Source organism: Trichomycterus rosablanca, chromosome 3 (assembly GCF_030014385.1).
Source record: "Trichomycterus rosablanca isolate fTriRos1 chromosome 3, fTriRos1.hap1, whole genome shotgun sequence".
NCBI classification, from domain to species: domain Eukaryota; kingdom Metazoa; phylum Chordata; class Actinopteri; order Siluriformes; family Trichomycteridae; genus Trichomycterus; species Trichomycterus rosablanca.
Window position 1 is genome coordinate 16,209,680 of NC_085990.1, and position 22,115 is coordinate 16,231,794.

Below are 22,115 nucleotides of genomic sequence, written 5' to 3' on the forward strand. Positions count from 1 at the left end.
CTCTTGAATAAAAGCTGATTTTTACAATTTCTCAGCACCTCAAGCTATAACACAAGTTTAGAAGTGAAACAAGAGAAAAATCCAGCTAAACACAGATACATGTGGAGCTTTCAGAGTGAATTTGATGGTTATTCTACACAAATGCAGCTTTGTCTCGTATGTGCACTTCAATAGCATTTTACCACACCACTCATGCCAAGCACTGAACAAAGCAGCTGTGGTGCATTTTTAATTCTTTTCATTTAAATCATCTAGTTGTTGGTACTGCTATTGTTCACAGTTACCGTGGTGTAATTGCTCTGTGTCGGGTGCAAAATGGCATCACAACCTCACCTTTAGCGAACTTCTACACTCACAAGTACCTTTGTGCAATTGGAACAGCATGAACAGTTCAGGATTTGGGTGTGTACCGTATCATTACTCTACTGTACCATACCATAAAAAGGGGACTTAGGTCATCACAGAAAAAAGTAACATTGTTAGGGAGCACACTTGCTGTGGACAAGGCAACCAGTGACATGAGTCTTGTTTGAAACCTCTTTCCACAGCACCCTTATTCTCTTTGACTATACAATGAACACAAGAGTACATATAAAATATAAACATTAATAACTTTGTAGTAAATGAAGTGTAGCATATTTTTTGTTTTAGATTAATAATATGTTTATGCCACATGTGATTTTTTTATTTTTGCATATTTGTTTCATCAAATTGCTCTGGGTGCTCATACAGTGTAATTTAAAACAAAAAGAACACAAGAAAACTGGCAACATACTGTAAGTGAGTACACCCCACAGTGAACATGTCCAAATTGTGCCCAAAGTGTCAATATTTTGTGTGACCACCATTATTATCCAGCACTGCCTTAACCCTCCTGGGCATGGAATTCACCAGAGCTGCACAGGTTGCTACTGGAATCCTCTTCCACTCCTCCATAATGACATCACGGAGCTGGTGGATGTTAGACACCTTGAACTCCTCCACCTTCCACTTGAGGATGCGCCACAGGTGCTCAGTTGGGTTTAGTCCATCACCTTTACCTTCAGCTTCCTCAGCAAGGCAGCTGCCATCTTGGAGGTTGTGTTTGGAGTCGTTATCCTGTTGGAAAACTGCTCCTGTCAGATGTGACGGGTCTGGAGTAATTGCAACGACAAGAAATCACTACAGACTTTATTGAAGACTAGAGCGGATAACAACTCTATTATTATTTAATTGTTTATTTATCTATTTATTACCAGTTATGACTTTTAGATCATTTAATTCTGTGTTCGTATGCTCTGTGTAAATCGTGTATTTACAGTGTATCACAAAAGTGAGTACACCCCTCACATTTCTGCAAATATTTCATTATATCTTTTCATGGGACAACACTATAGACATGAAACTTGGATATAACTTAGAGTAGTCAGTGTACAGCTTGTATAGCAGTGTAGATTTACTGTCTTCTGAAAATAACTCAACACACAGCCATTAATGTCTAAATGGCTGGCAACATAAGTGAGTACACCCCACAGTGAACATGTCCAAATTGTGCCCAGATGTGTCGTTGTCCCTCCCTGGTGTCATGTGTCAAGGTCCCAGGTGTGAATGGGGAGCAGGGCAGTTAAATTTGGTGTTTTGGGTACAATTCTCTCATACTGGCCACTGGATATTCAACATGGCACCTCATGGCAAAGAACCCTCTGAGGATGTGAGAAATAGAATTGTTGCTCTCCACAAAGATGGCCTGGGCTATAAGAAGATTGCTAACACCCTGAAACTGAGCTACAGCATGGTGGCCAAGGTCATACAGCGGTTTTCCAGGACAGGTTCCACTCGGAACAGGCTTCGCCAGGGTCGACCAAAGAAGTTGAGTCCACGTGTTCGGCGTCATATCCAGAGGTTGGCTTTAAAAAATAGACACATGCGCCCAGGTGGCGCAGCGGGATATTCCGCTGACGCACCAGCACCGAGTTTCTGAACCTCCCGGTTCGAGGCTCGGTGTTGCCACCGGTCGGCTGGGCGCCATCTGGCGGGCATAATTGGCAGTGCCTGCAGGGTGGGGGACCGGACTATATGTGGGTGGGTCTTCATGCGCTGTGTAAGGACCCTGATTTGCAGAAGAGACGCCCGTGCAGAATGCACGGACGAGAAGAGGAGGGCTGTACGCGTGTAAAGAAGGCGTGGGGCAGCGGCGTGCTCTCCTTGGATGCAGGTCTGGTGTGCCTGTTAGCAGCGGAAGACAGATTGGAAGCGCTAAAAATTGGGAGAAAAATTGGGGAGAAAATTCGGAGAAAAATAATAATAAAAAAAAAAAAATAATAAAAAAAAATAATAATAGACACATGAGTGCTGCCAGCATTGCTGCAGAGGTTGAAGACGTGGGAGGTCAGCCTGTCAGTGCTCAGACCATACACCGCACACTGCATCAACTCGGTCTGCATGGTCGTCATCCCAGAAGGAAGCTGACGCACAAGAAAGCCCGCAAACAGTTTGCTGAAAACAAGCAGTCCAAGAACATGGATTACTGGAATGCCCTGTGGTCTGACGAGACCAAGATAAACTTGTTTGGCTCAGATGGTGTCCAGCATGTGTGGCGGCGCCCTGGTGAGAAGTACCAAGACAACTGTATCTTGCCTACAGTCAAGCATGGTGGTGGTAGCATCATGGTCTTGGGCTGCATGAGTGTTGCTGGCACTGGGGAGCTGCAGTTCATTGAGGGAAACATGAATTCCAACATGTACTGTGACATTCTGAAACAGAGCATGATCCCCTCCCTTCGAAAACTGGGCCTCATGGCAGTTTTCCAACAGGATAACGACCCCAAACACAACCTCCAAGATGACAACTGCCTTGCTGAGGAAGCTGAAGGTAAAGGTGATGGACTAAACCCAATTGAGCACCTGTGGCGCATCCTCAAGTGGAAGGTGGAGGAGTTCAAGGTGTCTAACATCCACCAGCTCCGTGATGTCATCATGGAGGAGTGGAAGAGGATTCCAGTAGCAACCTGTGCAGCTCTGGTGAACTCCATGCCCAGGAGGGTTAAGGCAGTGCTGGATAATAATGGTGGTCACACAAAATATTGACACTTTGGGCACAATTTGGACATGTTCACTGTGGGGTGTACTCACTTATGTTGCCAGCCATTTAGACATTAATGGCTGTGTGTTGAGTTATTTTCAGAAGACAGTAAATCTACACTGCTATACAAGTTGTACACTGACTACTCTAAGTTATATCCAAGTTTCATGTCTATAGTGCTGTCCCATGAAAAGATATAATGAAATATTTGCAGAAATGTGAGGGGTGTACTCACTTTTGTGATACACTGTATTTAAAGTATCCTCCAGGCCACCCAAGAAGGATGGGCCCTGCTGAGTCTGGTTCCTCTCAAGGTTTCTTCCTGTAATTTTCAGGGAGTTTTTCCTTGCCACAGTCGCCCTCGGCTTGCTCAACAGGGGTTTTTGTATCTGTTGGTCCTGGATTTTGTAAAGTTGCTTTGAGACAATGTATATTGTAAAAAGCGCTATATAAATAAAGTTGACTTGACTTGACTATGAGGCCCAGTTTTCGAAGGGAGGGGATCATGCTCTGTTTCAGAATGTCACAGTACATGTTGGAATTCATGTTTCCCTCAATGAACTGCAGCTCCCCAGTGCCAGCAACACTCATGCAGCCCAAGACCATGATGCTACCACCACCATGCTTGACTGTAGGCAAGATACAGTTGTCTTGGTACTTCTCACCAGGGCGCCGCCACACATGCTGGACACCATCTGAGCCAAACAAGTTTATCTTGGTCTCGTCAGACCACAGGGCATTCCAGTAATCCATGTTCTTGGACTGCTTGTCTTCAGCAAACTGTTTGCTGGCTTTCTTGTGCGTCAGCTTCCTTCTGGGATGACGACCATGCAGACCGAGTTGATGCAGTGTGCGGCGTATGGTCTGAGCACTGACAGGCTGACCTCCCACGTCTTCAACCTCTGCAGCAATGCTGGCAGCACTCATGTGTCTATTTTTTAAAGCCAACCTCTGGATATGACGCCGAACACGTGGACTCAACTTCTTTGGACGACCCTGGCGAAGCCTGTTCCAAGTGGAACCTGTCCTGGAAAACCGCTGTATGACCTTGGCCACCATGCTGTAGCTCAGTTTCAGGGTGTTAGCAATCTTCTTATAGCTCAGGCCATCTTTGTGGAGAGCAACAATTCTATTTCTCACATTCTCAGAGAGTTCTTTGCCATGAGGTGCCATGTTGAATATCCAGTGGCCAGTAGGAGAGAATTGTACCCAAAACACCAAATTTAACAGCCCTGCTCCCCATTTACACCTGGGACCTTGACACATGACACCAGGGAGGGACAACGACACATTTGGGCACAATTTGGACATGTTCACTGTGGGGTGTACTCACTTATGTTGCCAGCTATTTAGACATTAATGGCTGTGTGTTGAGTTATTTTCAGAAGACAGTAAATCTACACTGCTATACAAGCTGTACACTGACTACTCTAAGTTATATCCAAGTTTCATGTCTATAGTGTTGTCCCATGAAAAGATATAATGAAATATTTGCAGAAATGTGAGGGGTGTACTCACTTTTGTGATACACTGTAAGTGGAGCTGATAAAATGGACAGTGAGTGTAGAAACAAGGAGTTGGTTTTAATGTTATGACTGATTGGTGTATATTATGTGGTTTGGTGTGCATTTTTGTTGCAGCCATTGTAGCAGGACGGATAAGTAACAGATGTATAGTAAGGTCCAAAAGTCTTAGACCACTTGTAAAAATGCTCTAACTTTGCTTTATTTCATGTAATAATTTACAATTTATGTGAATCCTTAAAAATGTAGATGAGGTGCATGCAGTGTCCAACTCTTATTTAGCCAAATTAGTCAAAGATGGCAAAAAATGGCAAAGATATCAATCACTTCAACCTCATGAACAAAACTTAGCACATAACAGTGTGGAAAACAGTGTGCCTTCTCTATTTTTTGAGAACATGAGGTAATAGAAAAATGTTTTAAGTAATACATTTATACTAATAATTAATTATTTAGAAAAAGGTTATGCAACAAATATATTACCTATAGGAAAATAATTGTCTCTCTAACCTTAGAAACTTGCTGTGCAACAACAACTTTAGCAGCAGCAACTGCAACAAAACCTTTTTGATTTGGTGATAATACATCTTATCTTACTCTCATTGTGGTTTGGTGGAGTACCAAAGCTTTAGAAATAGCTTTGTCATGCCTTCCAGACTGATTTAGCTGAATAAATGTCAAGTCAAAGTCAAAGTTGCTTCATTGTCAATACTGCAATATGTATAGGACATACAGAGGATTGAAATTATGTTACTCTCTGACCCATGGTGCATCACTAAACATTAATTAAAACAATAAACCTAGAATAAGGAGAATATAAAAATAGATAAACACACTAAAGCGCAAATATATATACACTGACATACAAGAAGTATGAAAAATATAGCACTAAAATATAACAATTGAAAAATAGAGATCCCAAAACCTAGACATTTAAAGTGACAATGCAGATTTAGAAGTCTTTGTGTCAAACCAGTGCAATTACAACGGCAGTGAAAATGAGATGATTTATAAATAGTTTAAAGTGATGAGCAGACTAAAGAAGCTGTGTAGTGGGTGGGTGGAATCATCTGCCATGCAGAGGGCTTTATGGGTGAGGCGGGTGTCGTGTAGCCCGTGAAGGGTGAGGAAAGAGGTGCCAATGATCTTCTCAGCTGCTCTCACGATGCGTTGGAGAGTGTTACTTTGGAGACTTTCCATTACTGGTACGGTCCCGTTTCAAATGGAATTGGGGCGGCATGGTGGCTCGGGGGGTAGCACTGTGACCCAAGGGTTCGATACCCAGGTGGGGCGGTAAGCGTCCTTTCCGTGTGGAGTTTGCATGTTCTTCCCGTGTATGGGCGGGTTTCTTTCAGGAGCTCTGGTGTCCTCCCACAGTCCAAAAACATGTAAGTGAAGTTAATTGGAGATACAAAATTGTTCATGACCGTGCTTGACATAAAACTTGTGAACTAATGAAACTTGTGTACTAATGAAACTTGTGTAATGAGTAACTACTGTTTCTGTCATGAATGTAACCAAAGTGTAACACATGACATTAAAATCCTAATAAATAAATAATAAATAAATCAAATGGAATTGTCTAGTTTTATAGAACAATGTCCAGTCGAACTGAACCTAGTTGATAATTAAATTGGGTTAAATTGTTGACTGAGTAAAGCTGCTCATATTGTGTAACTTTCTGAGCGACACTGACGACCCCGGTCATGCGGTGTACTTAAAAAAAAGACCCGCCTTCTTTTTTTCTGAGTGGCTGATAGTTCGAACACGCCAGAGCGCTACGGCTCTGGAACACGCATGATCTCGCTCCTCGTTCAAAATCTTAGCCAATCCAGGAGCATTTACGTAAAACAGGTGGGATAAAAACACATCACGGTCAATGTGTTCTTTCCGCATTGGAGCTGAAATTCCCGCCCTTCGTTAAGCTCATTGGGTCGTTCAGCGGCACACAGCGTTTCTATTGGCTTAGAAAGACAGTCTTACAGTCAAGTTTTTTTTTTTTAAACATGACACTGGTTTGTTTTGGTGAGTGACTTCGGCAGAGGACAAGTGTGAGAGCATTAACGTGTAACGTTTTGTAATTCTTATTAAACCCTTCAGTTTTTGGTCATAGTCTATTTTTATTATTTTGAATTAAATAATTTGTAGAGAAATCTCACTGAGGTCCTACTACCGATAGAGTGGTCTTAATACCACATGGTGTTATGACAGTTATTTACAGATCATAATACGATCTGATCAATGTTTTATTGATAACTTAAAGATTTGTTAGACCTTGATTGTTAAATATTATAACATGATCATATCAGGATAATATACTGGACCCACAAAAAGAACATTCATTACCAGTTTAAAAGGTAAGATACAGAGCTCATCAAACCATCATGTTTAAATCAAGAGTTTACATACACTATTAAGGGACATCTCTGTCATTTTTAATAATTTCTGCAATAGTTCACTATTGTTCTTATCTGGAAGATTAAAGGGTTTAATATACATGTATATACTGAAGATGTGTATATACCTCCATGTTTCTACACTCACTGTCCATTTTATCAGCTCCACTTACCATATAGAAGCACTTTGTAGTTCTACAATTACTGACTGTAGTCCATCTGTTTCTCTGCATGCTTTGTTAGCCCCCTTTCATGCTGTTCTTCAATGGTCAGGACCCCCACAGGACCACCACAGAGCAGGTATTATTTAGGTGGTGGATCATTCTCAGCACTGCAGTGACACTGACATGGTGCTGGTATGAGTGGATAAGACGCAGCAGCACTGCTGGAGTTTTTAAACACCTCACTGTCCCTGCTGGACTGAGAATAGTCCACCAACCAAAAATATTCATCCAACAGCGCCCCGTGGGCAGTGTCCTGTGACCGCTGATGAAGGTCTAGAAGATGACCAACTCAAACAGCAGCAATAGATGAGCGATCGTCTCTGACTTTACATCTACAAGGTGGACCATCTAGGTAGGAGTGTCTAATAGAGTGGACAGTGAGTGGACACTATTTAAAAACTCCAGCAGCGCTACTGTGTCTGATCTACACATACTAGCATAACACACACTAACACACCACCACCATGTCAGTGTCACTGCAGTGCTGAGAATGATCCACCACCTAAATAATATCTGCTCTGTGGGGGTCCTGACCATTGAAGAACAGGGTGAAAGCAGGCTAAAAAAGGATGCAGAGAAACAGGTGGACTACAGTCAGTAATTGTAGAACTACAAAGTGCTTCTATATGGTAAGTGGAGCTGATAAAATGGACAGTGAGTGTAAAAGTGGTTTTAATGTTATGGCTGATCAGTGTACATGTTCAAAGGCATGCATTCAGGCCAAATTGAAATACTAAAAAGTGTGTGTGTGTGTGCATGCGTGCAGCTACTGTGATGGACCTGTGACCTGTCTGGGGTGTTTCCTACAACTCGCCCAATCAATCTGACCCACTATGACTGACCACAATAAAGCAGTGGTTTATCAGACATTAAACAAATGAATAAACTAAAGTTCAAAGTTATGTGGTGACTTTCCTGTGCCCATATAGCTACAGTGGATTCAAAAATATACAGACCCCTTGCCTTTTTGCACACTTTGTGTTGTGGATTTTATGTTGAATGAACATAATTTTTTTTACCATTAACCTACATTTATTTGCCCATAAAGTCACGTGAAAACATTCAAGTGGCTTTTGAAGAGGGTTTATTATCAGGCCATAAATGTCAGAAGCTTTAGTCACAAAAACTGTCCACATGGGGGGGATTTTAGCAGAGTCAGTGTATGTGTGGTGTACACTAAAATAATGGTGTAGGCACCAAAGCCTGACACAAGTAGCTGTGGTGTATCGCAGGTCCAAAGACTTGTAGAATCTATGCTAAGGCACATTCAAGCCTATGGTCCAACATCTTACTTAGACACTTTTTTTTTTTTTTTTTTTTTTCTTTAATTTGTTAAGTCATTACACTTGTATCCAATTAAAGGAACAAAAGGTTTCTAACCCATCTGTTCTCAAAGATCACATCCAATTAGCTTGACTTATGCCAAGTTTACATTACACGACTTTCCAAGTCGTCAGATCGCTGTACGGTTCACACTACACAACTGGATCTCTTGTAATCGGGAGTCTTTCAAGTCGGTGTGGCTTTCACACTACACGACTAATCGGCGATAGGGGGTTTCACACTACACCTCTATCACCAACTGGGATCGCAGACGAGCTTCTCTGGTCTCCCAAACTACGTTTTGTCATGAAAACAAACGTGAGAAGTGACGAGGGGTTAAATGATACTGTGTCCAAAAATGCACGTCAACAAGTAGTGAGCGATCAAAGTTTGTGTGCTGATGTGCAGCATAAAGACAAGTAGGAAAAATAGGAACAGTGTGGATTGTTCTGTAGTGAGTTGGAGGTTAATACATATTTTTGCAATGCAGCATTGGTGTTATGTTTTGTAGAGAACAATAAGGTCAGAAATACTGTAAAACCTGTGTGTGTCGATGTATTCTGATAGAAACTATATTAAGCCCCTGTCCCACCTTTTAACAACTTCTCCCCTGCGTTTCCCCTCACACCGTATCTTGCCAGTTGGGCAACTCGGATCCAGATATTTGACAAGCTAGATATCTCTCTTCATTTGCCGAGCGCTCGGCGAGCCACTCGGACCGAGTTGTATAGTAGTTCACATAGCGATTCAGAGCCAAGTTTCGATCGGCAAACGAAGGCCGAGTTACTCCAGAGTAGTGCTGGAAAATAATTCAATATTGATATATATCGCGATAGAAAATGTTTCAATAACGGTGATATGATTTTTAAACAAATTCGATCGACATACGTCAGTGCGTGATGACGTACGCCACAGGCACGAAGCCAGTGCTCAGCGTTACTGCTCTGATTACACTACCTACAACACGGTGGATTAGCGGCAAAATGAGTTCAACAGCTGTGAGTGAACGAGCATACACAGTCAGGGGCGGAGCCAGGGGGGGGCCAGTGGTGGCCAAGGCCAACATAAATGAGTCTTCGGCCGGCTCCCCCCACCACCGCTTTGCCGGTGTTACTTTTTTGCACACAGGTGTTCCCACAGGGATGCAATTCAACAGCGCACCTCAAGCAAGTAGTTCTCCACCAAAACAGTGCAGTAATACACTGAACATAAATGTCAACCAACACAATTACAGAAGAAGTACTACTGAGTACTAATTAATACTACTGTAGTTGAGGCGCGCTACGAGTAAAGGCTCTAACGGGCTCTGCGCGTTCCAGTGTTGCCAGATTGGGCGGTTTTCCTCTAAATTGGGCGTTGTTTTAAAAAAAAAAAAAAATTTAATAGCATTTAAATAACACTTCTATTTAAAAGAAAATGTTCAGTTGTAAGAAGCTCCAGCATTGTAGAAGGCTATTAAAAGTAAAGTCAATTTTCAATGCTGATTTGGCTTAATAGTGTTGGTCAGTCTGTATCATATTCTTGAAAGAAAATTTAAATTTGTTTTCCATGCATTCACGCTAGCATGTTCAGGGGTTCGAATGAGTCTCATCAGTACACACAAGTTTGCAGTCAAATGATCAAGTATTGCAAAGGAATATCTTTGAAATTCTTCCTCATAATGTTAAGGTTATAGGCTATATTTTAGTTTTTTTATTAGCTAGGCTTGATGTAATTCTACATGCCACTCACTGTATAGGTAAATGAGTGAGTGACCAAAACACTACTAGATCCATAGCAACTTGCCACATAGAAAAAATAAGCTATCAGACAGTTTCTGTGCCACCCCTGTGTGGGCAATGGTCTCAGTCTGGCCACCCCTATGAAAATTGTCTGGCTCCGCCACTGTCCACAGTTGAAAAAGAAGCAGACGAAATAGCTGATAAGAGATGAAGGACTATTTCAGTGGTGTATTCAGCTTGAATTTCTTGCCAGAAACCAGAAAAGAGGTTTGCAGGTACAGCCATCCAATTTTGGTGTTCTCGGCAGTTTGACATTTGTATTATTCATATCGATATCGGAATTATATTGTATCGACCGAAATTAGGAGTTATATCGTGATATAAATTTTAGTCATAGCGTCCAGCCCTACTCCCGAGCCAGCAAATCTAAAGCTGACCAATCAGGGCAAGAATCGTGTAGTGTGAACTAGGCGTTAGTAGTTCATGCTTTAAAATGATCATGTGACTTACGTAAATTATTTCTGTTCATGTTTCTTGTCTCTTTCAGATCATCTCTGCGTCTCTTCTGTGCTCTTGGTTTGTGGCTGAATGCTCCAGGCTTTACCTCGGCTTGGCAGAGCCGTGGGGAGGATTCGTCGTATCGGAGCTCACCTTACCAGCATGGCTGAAAATGGCAGCACTTTATCTGCCGACAACGAAGGGGCAGTGACAGCCGCCATCATCGTCATCGGTGATGAGATCCTCAAGGTAAAACCGACATACATTAGCTAGTTTCCCTCAGTAATTGACTAACTTATTGTTGACTTATTTCTACTTGGTCAAAGTGAGCAATTTGGATGGTTAAATACACTGAACAACCATAGCATTAAAACCACCTCCTTGTTTCTACACTCACCGTCCTATTTATCAGCTCCACTTACCATATAGTAGCACTTTATAGTTTTACAATTACTGACTGTAGTCCATCTGTTCCTTTCATGCTGTTCTTCAACAGCTAATCTCTCTCTCAAAAAAATATTTTCATATGAGTGATAAAGGTGTTGCATAACCTCTTTCCTGTGCTTTGTGCTGCATATTCTGCATGTTCTGCTTATATTAGACTTTGTATGAGGATCTGAAACTGTTCTGTGTGACAAATATTCAAACAAAATTCGTGGAAATCAGTAGGAGGGGAACTACTTACTCAAGGTGCTGTAAGAAATAAGACATGTATGTTTGATTAGCTGCACATTTTTAAGCGTGGCTGTTTATTCCTGGTTTATTTTCATGCATTAGGGACACACAGCGGACACGAACAGCACCTTCCTGTGCAGAGGCCTGCGCAAGCTTGGGGTCAGCGTGCAGCGCATCACGGTGGTCCCTGACGTGCAGCAGGTCATCGCGAAGGAAGTGGCTGAGCTCTCACCCACTGTCACGCACCTCATCACGGCGGGTGGCGTTGGGCCCACGCACGACGATGTGACCTTTGAGGCCGTAGCGCTGGCATTTGGCGAGAGCCTGCATGCTCACCCGGAGCTCTCGCGGCTCGTTAAGCAGTTCTTCGGTAACGTCGACTCAACCAGCGCCACCATGAAACTCGCCACGGTGCCTGCTTCCGCCAGGCTCAACTACGGCCGTGATCCACAGACAGGCGAGCCTCTCCACTACCCGCTGGTCAGCGTCCGGAACGTCTTTATGTTTCCCGGTATCCCCACGCTTCTGGAACGTACCTTTAATGGCCTGGGGCACCTCTTTGCCAGCCCGGGCACTGCTTTCCACACACGGCAGGTGTTCGTAGATGCAGACGAGACAGAAATCGCGCCTACGCTGACACGCCTGCAGTCGGAATGGGGCAAAAGCGTAGCACTGGGGTCGTACCCCGACTGGCTGAGCAACTACTACCGCGTGAGGCTGGTGCTGGACACGGGTAGTTCTGAGGAAGTGGAGAAGGCACAGGCCAGACTGGAAGAGGAGCTGCCTAAAGGAAGTGTAGTGCAATTGGTGCCTGATTCTGTAGCCATCGCACCTCAGGAGGTCTACTCACTCGCCAGTAAAGGTAATCATGTTCAAACTACTGTCTTTGGACTTTTGTCATTACTCAGAGTTGGCGCAGTCAGTGGGAAAGATCTGGAAAAGGTCAATACGTAGGTGAGCTTGTTAGTGGGTATATAAGGTGTGGAAGGCACTCTCAACCGATTTGGGTATGAATCCATCCTTAACTTAATTCCCTGGAGCGGATGGGATCTTCCAGCAAGACAATGCGACATGTCACACGGCTAGAAATGTCCGACATTGGTTGGAAGAGCATGACCAAGACTTCCAAGTACTACCCCGGTCCCCCCGACTCTGATTAGATAAGCGATTAAGAAAGAGAGTGAGTGCCGCTCAGGTTACGCAGCTCGAATACATCGTATCGAATCTCGGCTCTGCCTTGCCGGCTGAGGCTGAGTGGCTACATGAACAACGATTGGCCTGTTGTTCAGATAAGGGGCGGGACTAAGCCGGATGGGGACTCTCTCTCGGACTAGCGCGATTACGACCTTTGCTGGCTGGTTGGTGGCGCCCGCACGGAGATGGGGAAGGAGTGCGGTAGAGGGTGTGGCCCTCCGTGCGCAGCGCTGTACCGCACTGCACTCGTCATGTGTAGGTGATAAGACGTTCGATTGCTGTGCATGTGTCGGAGGGGGCGTGGAGCATCCTCGTCCTTCCCAATCAGAAGCAGGGACCAGCATTAGTGAGAGAATGATTGACGGGCAGAAATTGGATGCGCTAAAAGTGGGAGAAAAAATGGTTGGTTTTCGCGGCTGAAACACTATAACCCCATAACAAAAGACTTGGTCACATACTTTTGGCCATATAGACTGGATGGTTGGAGCACATATTTCTTTGTCTAAAAAAATTTAGTTCTGTAATAACTTCTAAATTCATGGCATGGCCTCCTAATTTGATTGACTATATGATTGACTATAGCTGGGGACTTCTCGGTACCCATATACAGTGTATCACAAAAGTGAGTACACCCCTCACATTTCTGCAAATATTTCATTATATCTTTTCATGGGACAACACTATAGACATGAAACTTGGATATAACTTAGAGTAGTCAGTGTACAACTTGTATAGCAGTGTAGATTTACTGTCTTCTGAAAATAACTCAACACACAGCCATTAATGTCTAAATGGCTGGCAACATAAGTGAGTACACCCCACAGTGAACATGTCCAAATTGTGCCCAAAGTGTCAATATTTTGTGTGACCACCATTATTATCCAGCACTGCCTTAACCCTCCTGGGCATGGAGTTCACCAGAGCTGCACAGGTTGCTACTGGAATCCTCTTCCACTCCTCCATGATGACATCACGGAGCTGGTGGATGTTAGACACCTTGAACCCCTCCACCTTCCACTTGAGGATGCGCCACAGATGCTCAATTGGGTTAAGTCCATCACCTTTACCTTCAGCTTCCTCAGCAAGGCAGTTGTCATCTTGGAGGTTGTGTTTGGGGTCGTTATCCTGTTGGAAAACTGCCATGAGGCCCAGTTTTCGAAGGGAGGGGATCATGCTCTGTTTCAGAATGTCACAGTACATGTTGGAATTCATGTTTCCCTCAATGAACTGCAGCTCCCCAGTGCCAGCAACACTCATGCAGCCCAAGACCATGATGCTACCACCACCATGCTTGACTGTAGGCAAGATACAGTTGTCTTGGTACTTCTCACCAGGGCGCCGCCACACATGCTGGACACCATCTGAGCCAAACAAGTTTATCTTGGTCTCGTCAGACCACAGGGCATTCCAGTAATCCATGTTCTTGGACTGCTTGTTTTCAGCAAACTGTTTGCGGGCTTTCTTGTGCGTCAGCTTCCTTCTGGGATGACGACCATGCAGACCGAGTTGATGCAGTGTGCGGCGTATGGTCTGAGCACTGACAGGCTGACCTCCCACGTCTTCAACCTCTGCAGCAATGCTGACAGCACTCATGTGTCTATTTTTTAAAGCCAACCTCTGGATATGACGCCGAACACGTGGACTCAACTTCTTTGGTCGACCCTGGCGAAGCCTGTTCCGAGTGGAACCTGTCCTGGAAAACCGCTGTATGACCTTGGCCACCATGCTGTAGCTCAGTTTCAGGGTGTTAGCAATCTTCTTATAGCCCAGGCCATCTTTGTGGAGAGCAACAATTCTATTTCTCACATCCTCAGAGGGTTCTTTGCCATGAGGTGCCATGTTGAATATCCAGTGGCCAGTATGAGAGAATTGTACCCAAAACACCAAATTTAACAGCCCTGCTCCCCATTCACACCTGGGACCTTGACACATGACACCAGGGAGGGACAACGACACATCTGGGCACAATTTGGACATGTTCACTGTGGGGTGTACTCACTTATGTTGCCAGCTATTTAGACATTAATGGCTGTGTGTTGAGTTATTTTCAGAAGACAGTAAATCTACACTGCTATACAAGCTGTACACTGACTACTCTAAGTTATATCCAAGTTTCATGTCTATAGTGTTGTCCCATGAAAAGATATAATGAAATATTTGCAGAAATGTGAGGGGTGTACTCACTTTTGTGATACACTGTAACTAGAGCTAGATGGTTACACCAATTAAAATCACATGAAACAGTTGTCTTTTTGCCAAGGTGGGGAAGAAAACTCGAATTGTCTCCTTATGCTAAGAGGAAATTTGTCTAGATGGTCAGATGAATCCAGGAACCATAAAATACTGGCCTGTCAGAAATGAGAACCTGGAACATGGGTGTCACAGTCCACAGTCGAGTAAGCTTTACATCCCCATGTGCAACAAACTCCTGCTCGTGAAATTCACTTTCACCCTGCAGCATTTTATCCCCACAGGGATTTATAGATTGATGATTTATTTGAAGTTTGAATGTTCAAGTCCCACTACTGCCACCTTCAACAATGCTCTTTGAATCTTGTCTCTATTGTAAGTTGCTTTGAACACAAGTGTCTGCCAAATAGCGAAACATTGAGTCTTCATCTTAATCTTAAATATTCAGCAGGGTCACCGTTAGGGGAGAAAGTGGCTGCAGCTCTGAAGACCATAGAGACGGCACTGGATCAGTTTTCCACCGACCAGATCTGTGTCGGCTTCAACGGAGGAAAAGACTGCACGGTGCTGCTGCATCTCTACTACGCTGCACTGAAACGGTAAGAATAGAAACGTTTTTATGGTGTGTTTAGTCTTGGCAAAGCTTGTCTTTATGGAACTAACTTTGTGCTCATAAAAAAGGGCCTTCCTTAAACTGTATGCCACAAAGTTGAAAGGATAGAATCTTTTATTTCATTCATTTTCATATATTGCTTTATGTTTTATGGGCAGGAATACCCCGGACAGGGCGACAATCTGTCCGAGGGCTTCGGCCATCCCACCTGACATAGCCAGTCATGTCTGCGATCGCAGATCACACTGCTGAGATGCGAACCCAGATCTCACAGGTGGTGGGCTAACTTAATAGCCACCCGAGCACCCAGGAATATAATTTACATTTACATTTTCAGCATTTAGCAGACGCTTTTATCCAACGCGACTTACAGTATTGTGACAGTATACAGTCTGAACAATTGAGGGTTAAGGGTCTTGCTCAAGGGCCCAACAGTGGCAACCTGGCAGTGGTGGGGCTTGTACCGGCAACCTCTCGATTACTAGTCCAGTACCTTAACCGCTAGGCTACAACTGCCCTGGCTGCCCATTTTATAAAACCATATAAAAGCCCATTTTATAAAATGTTTTATAATCCATTTTATAAAACCATTTTTTAAGAATTGTTGCAGGTGTCCACATACTTTAAACCTAGTGCTGTTTTTAAGACCTGCAACTTGCACACACATAATTGGACTGGACATCGGAGCAATGGAAGAAGGACAGCTCAGCCGAAAAATTATGTTTTCTCTAAAAACATGTGGGCAGCCAGGCAAGAATTGAGTGTGGGCAGCCAGGCAGAGGAGTTCAGAATCTCGGCGCTGGTGTGCTAGTGGAATATGCATGAAATATTTTTAACCAATAGCAACATATTTTATAAAAATGACTTATTTTCCAGCAGCAGCATTGATTTCTAGAACTAGGTTTATTTTGATGAAACATTTACATGTATACATTTGAAATACAGTGACTAAATACTGTTCCTCACCCATATAATTCCACTTTGTTGGATTTGTAAGTGGGCGATTGGTGACATGGGGTAAATTATGCGATCCTGCTACCACTGAGATCCAGGTTTCAAATCTGTCTGAGTGGTGGTGGGGATGGACGGGGCCCTGTGATGGATTGGCATCCTGTCCGGGGAGGGGGGGGGGGGGGGGGGGGGGGGTTGTGGTGCTACATTGTACTAAGTACAAAGTCAAAAGTTTATTTAAAATAACTGTTTGAATGTTTGTTCCACTTCACTATACATGCATTGCTTTGAGGAGAAAATCAATGAGCTGATCTGTATTTTCAATCAGCAAATAAGCTGTTTTATGGTGGAATTAGAAAGAACTGCTGGAAGGATGCAGTTTACCAGTAGTCATAAACCAAGCCTCATCTAGCTTTATTCCACAGTAAGACATTAGCAAACATATTCCTGTTATTAGACCATTAAACTGAATGGAATGCTCCTTGATGTCTCAGCATTTCGAGGAATGCGTATCAATAGTGCAGCTGTAATAAAGAGCGTGATTCAGCAGTGCTGTTTCTAAATAAAAACCTACCCGGTTCCTCTTCAGCAGCTACATTTTCATGTACATTGGTTGGCCAGACTTACACTATATGGACAAAAGTATTGTGGCTTTCCTTCTCATTTTGAATTCATGTGTTTCAGGCACAACAATTGCTAACAGGTGTAATAAACCAATTATATAGCATGACCGAGCCCTTGTGCACAAAGCAAAATCTATAAAGACAAGAAGAAAAGCTTGATTTAAAGAAACTCCAGCTGCCTGCACAGAGCCCTGACCTCAGCCCCACTACAGAGCTTTGGGATGAACTGAAACATGAACTGATGCTGACAAAATGCTCTTTTGACTGAATGGGCACAAATTCCCACAGACAGTATGGAAGTATGTAAGATGACTTTTCTTTTGGCTGTTGTTATAGCTGAAAATATCACATAGATGTCAGTTTATTTTAATACCATTTATTTTTGTAATGGGGTGTCCAACACGGTCATGGTCAGGTGTCCAAATACTTTTGGCCATATAGTCTGCTTTTCCCAGTTCCAGCATAAACTAACGACTGTAAAGACGCAATTTGACCTTCAGAGAAGGCATTCCACACGATTTTGGAGTCTGTGTGTGGGAAGCTGTGCCTGTTCATTCTCGTCCAAATGTTTGAATTCACTAATGTTACATCAAAAGGACCTGGCTGACACAATTAATCCCAATTCATCCCAAAGCTGTTCAGTAGGGTTGCGGTCAGGGCTTTGTGTAGGCCACTGGAGTTTCCCATACCAGACTCGTCAAGCCGTGTCTTTACAGACCTTGCTTTGGGCACAGTCACAGTGAAACAGGAATGGACCTTTTCACTAAAACAACAGAAGTCAACAATGAGGAGGGGTGTCCACATACTTTTGACCATATAGTTAGCAAAATTATTTTATTTTATTATTAAATTTATTTAGCAATGTCGTGTTTTTACTTAAGGTCTCAACAGAGGGTCAGTTACCTTTGAATAATGCTGTACCTGTCTGTATGGAAAAGCCTGGACGAGGTTTTTCCTTTGTTTAATTGCACAAATCACCATCTGATAACTGAGACGATTCTCCTTCTCTGTTTCAGCCGCCATCTAGATAATAAAGACAAAGTGAAAGCTCTGTACATCCGAATTGTCTCACAATTCCCTGAGATGGAACGGTTCCTGCAGGACACGATTCAGAGGTACACGAGTCGTCATGGTAAAATAAAGTAAAGATTTTGTTACTTGGATTGTCCTATTGGGTCTTCATTTACATTTGTGGCATTTAGCAGACACTTTTTTATCCAAAGTGATTAACAGTACTGTGACAGTATACTGTCTAAGCAATTGAGGGTTAAGGGCCTTGCTCAAGGGCCCAACAGTGGCAACCTGGCAGTGGTGGGGCTTGAACTAGTGACCTTTCGATTACTAGTCCAGTACCTTAACCACTATGCTACAACTGCCCTGTCTTCAGAAGCATTGAAGTACCATGGGCAATAAACTAGAGACCTTGCTAGCCCACTACTGAGATCTCCATCTTTCGAGTTTGAATCTCAGCGGTGCAAGTTCATGGCGTTACCCTACACAATGCGGCTCTCTGTGAGGGACTACATACATGATGATAGTCTCAGCTTCCAATTGCCACTGGGAGAAAAGTCTGATTTAAGCCTTCATCTGTAGCTTAGGATAAAGAAGGAAAAGACATCAATGGGTGCTTCCTAATTTGCATAATACTTCACTAACCACCAAGGTACCACTGATATTGTGATATTCTATGATACAGACTCCAATCGCTAACAATTAAACATACCAGTCAAGTCGCTAACATATAAAATCAATCATATTAAATAAATGTGATATTGAGTTTGCAGAAGCCTCTTTCCTGTTCAGCATGGCTATACCCCTGTGCACAAATGAAGGGCCCATGAAGATATTGTTAGATAAGCTTGGTGTGGAGAAACTTAAGTGGTCTGTACAGAACCCTGATCCTGATACCATCAAACATCTTATCAGTTTGTTGTAACAAATATAACAAAGTCAGTTCTTCTCATCTAACATCAGAGCCTTACAAGTACTCTTAAGTGCATGGGCAAAATTCCCACAGAAACATTTGTAAGAGTGGGGGCTGTTAGAGCTGCAAAGAAGAATTTGAAGAGAGCACATGGATTTGAAATGGGATGTCAGCAAGCTCATGGTCTGTGATTTTCCTCCACATTACATGTTTACATTTAGAACATTTGGCAGATGTTTCGAGCCAAAGAGTTCTATCCAATTGTTGGTTAATGGACTTGCCCAACAGTGGGTTCTTGGCAGTGGTAAGGCTTGAACCAGTGACATCCTGATCACTCGTCCAGTGCCTTAACCACGGAGCTACAACATAGACCCCAATAATCATGGATTTTATTGTATGTTCTGATCCAAATAAAGTGTGTGTGTGTGTTGCAGGTATGATCTGGACCTGATCTCAGTGGAGGGCAGCATTCGACAGGCTCTAAATGAGGTGCAGGAGAGGAGACCCGAACTCAAAGCCGTTCTCATGGGCACCAGACGCACTGATCCGTACTCACGTACCCTCACTGCCCTCTGCCCCACAGACCCAGGCTGGCCTCACTACATGAGAGTCAACCCCTTACTGGTGAACACACACACACACACACAGTGCAATACATTGAACAGTTCTGGATCTTTAAACTAAATTCAATATAAGAAAAAGGCATTTAAAGAACTAGTTATTACTTATCAAGTAAAAAAATTGGCAGTGGCCAAAATATCTCATCCAGGAAGATACAAAAGAACCCAAATAATTATCTAGGGAACTGCCTCTATCACCTTAGATAAGGTCAACATGTATAATTCCATCTTCGTAAACCTCATGATGTACAGTTATTCAGAAAAATGGGTCATAAAGTTGATTCTATGTTCTTTTCAGATTTTTTGTGTAATTAATCTCTAGGAATCTGAAAAGTTATGTTTTCTTTTTTTCTAATATACTGTACATTCAGACATGTCCAATCCCCCATTGCATCGTCAACCTCTACATAATGCACATTATGATGCTTATTTTTACCAGCCAGTTCAATAAGGCAATAAGGAGACATCCCATCTGGCCATTCCTCCCTTTAGTCTATAGAGCGCACAACCAGGTCGTCAGTGGTGGGCCCGTCTTTTTTTTTTTTTTTGCCCAGATGTTTTAAAGCAACTACCTAGCAACACCTGCTTAAATAATGAAATACCAGTTTTGGACACTGATTGGTTGATGTTAAAGGTAAAGCTCAATATGCAGAAAATCATCCAGCTTCTTTCTACCTTAAAAAACATAATTTGGATTTAAATTGTTTTAAAATTACAATTGTTCTACACAACATATCTTAAGGCATTTTGGGGGTAATATGGCATTTATACTATAACTCAAACAGGAGAGGCAAATCCTATTTTCATGTAAAGCACACTGGTTCCTGCTTGTGGCTGCTTGTTAGTATTGCAGCTACTGTTTTGTTTTTAGTTCTTCATGTACGCTCACATTGACAGTTCTGGGGGGAATGTGAGCATACACCCTCGATTGCTAATTAGTGACTATGGCTTTTTAGGGATTTCTGCTGTAAATCCCAGCAATAAGGAGTAAATTAAAGTTTTCCTTGAAATTGAATACAGTAATCATACAGATTTACCCAAATTAGCCATATCTATAATGCTGCTGGTGACATGAAGTCATGGGGATGATTAAATTGACAAGGATATGGAACAAAAAAATCAACTAGCACCATAAACAAGCTATGATTAATAAAAGCTTTGTCTGGCCAGTATCCATATTCAGATGTAAAGCCTTGAAACTAAAGAAAGAGAGAAAGTTATTTGAGAATAAGTTTGCATCAGAAAACTGCTCAAAATCTCATGAGGGAAGATGATAACCACTGAGCAAATTTACGAGATCGCCAGAACAGAAAAGGAGCCAGTGAACTGCATTAAGTCCCACTAGATATGCTACTTTGGGCATGATGAGGTACTCACATGACAACACTGCAGGCAGTGCTATGACAGAAAAACCAAGAATAAGCTGGATTGACAAAACAACATGGACTGCATTATCAGGAGCTAGTCTACTACAAGTAGCACAAGACATTGGAGAAAGCTGACCCGTCTGTGCCGTTTACTGTTATAACCATTCGTTTTCTGTCTCTTTTCTTATAGGACTGGTCATATCATGATATCTGGTCATTCCTAAGGAGCCTCCAAGTGCCTTACTGCATTCTTTATGATAAAGGGTAAAGCTTAATGTTCCATTAACCTCTTGGACCCTAGACATATTTGTGGATTTTAGATCTTAAAAATTCAATTGAAGATTAAAGAACATGACCCACAACAGTATTTAGATTGTACTGTACATTCTACAGGTCCTACCTACAACAGTGCTTTGCTTACTACTGTTATTTCTTTGTGTGTTGTAGCTATACTTCACTGGGCAGCATGGACAACACATTTAAGAATCCGTCCCTCAAAGTGGTGGACAGCAGGGGGGTCACACGTTATAAATCTGCCCACCATCTGGAAAAAGAGGAAGATGAGCGCAGTTCAAGGACATGATGTTCAGAAATTGTGGTCCAACATTTGACTAGTTTTAAATAATCATTAAAACATATATGAATAAATTTTAAATACTTATCAGAGTTGCCTGTTTTTATAGGATTTACACATTTACACTAATCTCACACTGGAAATATGAGAGAAATATTATGACCAAAACTGAAGCTTGTTTAACCTTAAGTTTTGGTTTTACTTGGTTATAAATAACACTTCCTTAGATTTAATAATTTCCTTAGATTTAAATAAGCAAATACATACGATTGTATTGTACAACATTGATTTGAAGATTGCTGGAGTTATTAACGTTTCAGCTGGCAACAATTATTTTAACCCTAGTTGGTGCAGTGTAATTTCCCGTAATTACAAAAAAATGGTTGGCCTGCATTAAACAAAGAAAACTAAGGAACTTATTTAAATTGGCTTTGGTTACTGTCTGATGCATTATTAAAACATGGAAGGATAGTGGTGAACCATCAACTTCGCTTGGTAAAATACAAATGGACTCACGACTATGTTAAGCATTACCACATGAGCATTTCCACACACACAATGTGACTGGGATTCAGATAACACTTGTATCATCTAGCAGCCAAATAGACCAAAATGTCATTGCAGTCTTTCAGCCAGGAT

The 22,115-nt window shown here is 42.5% G+C and overlaps 1 protein-coding gene across 2 annotated transcripts; it reads left to right on the forward strand.

Annotated features, from left to right (window-relative positions):
• The first annotated feature begins 6,771 nt into the window (after positions 1-6,771).
• Positions 6,772-21,563, forward strand: flad1 (flavin adenine dinucleotide synthetase 1). 2 transcript variants are annotated; one of them, XM_062992791.1, is made up of 8 exons: positions 6,772-6,940; positions 10,795-10,994; positions 11,523-12,282; positions 15,256-15,403; positions 18,008-18,106; positions 19,350-19,539; positions 21,093-21,166; positions 21,350-21,563. In XM_062992791.1, the coding sequence occupies exons 2-8, from the start codon at positions 10,836-10,838 to the stop codon at positions 21,483-21,485; spliced, it is 1,566 nt and encodes a 521-aa protein (XP_062848861.1). In that variant the 5' UTR covers positions 6,772-6,940; positions 10,795-10,835; the 3' UTR covers positions 21,486-21,563. The 2 variants fall into 2 exon arrangements, with proteins under 2 accessions (XP_062848861.1, XP_062848860.1); XM_062992790.1 differs by having other exon boundaries at positions 6,774-6,940; positions 15,253-15,403.
• Positions 21,564-22,115: the final 552 nt, after the last annotated feature.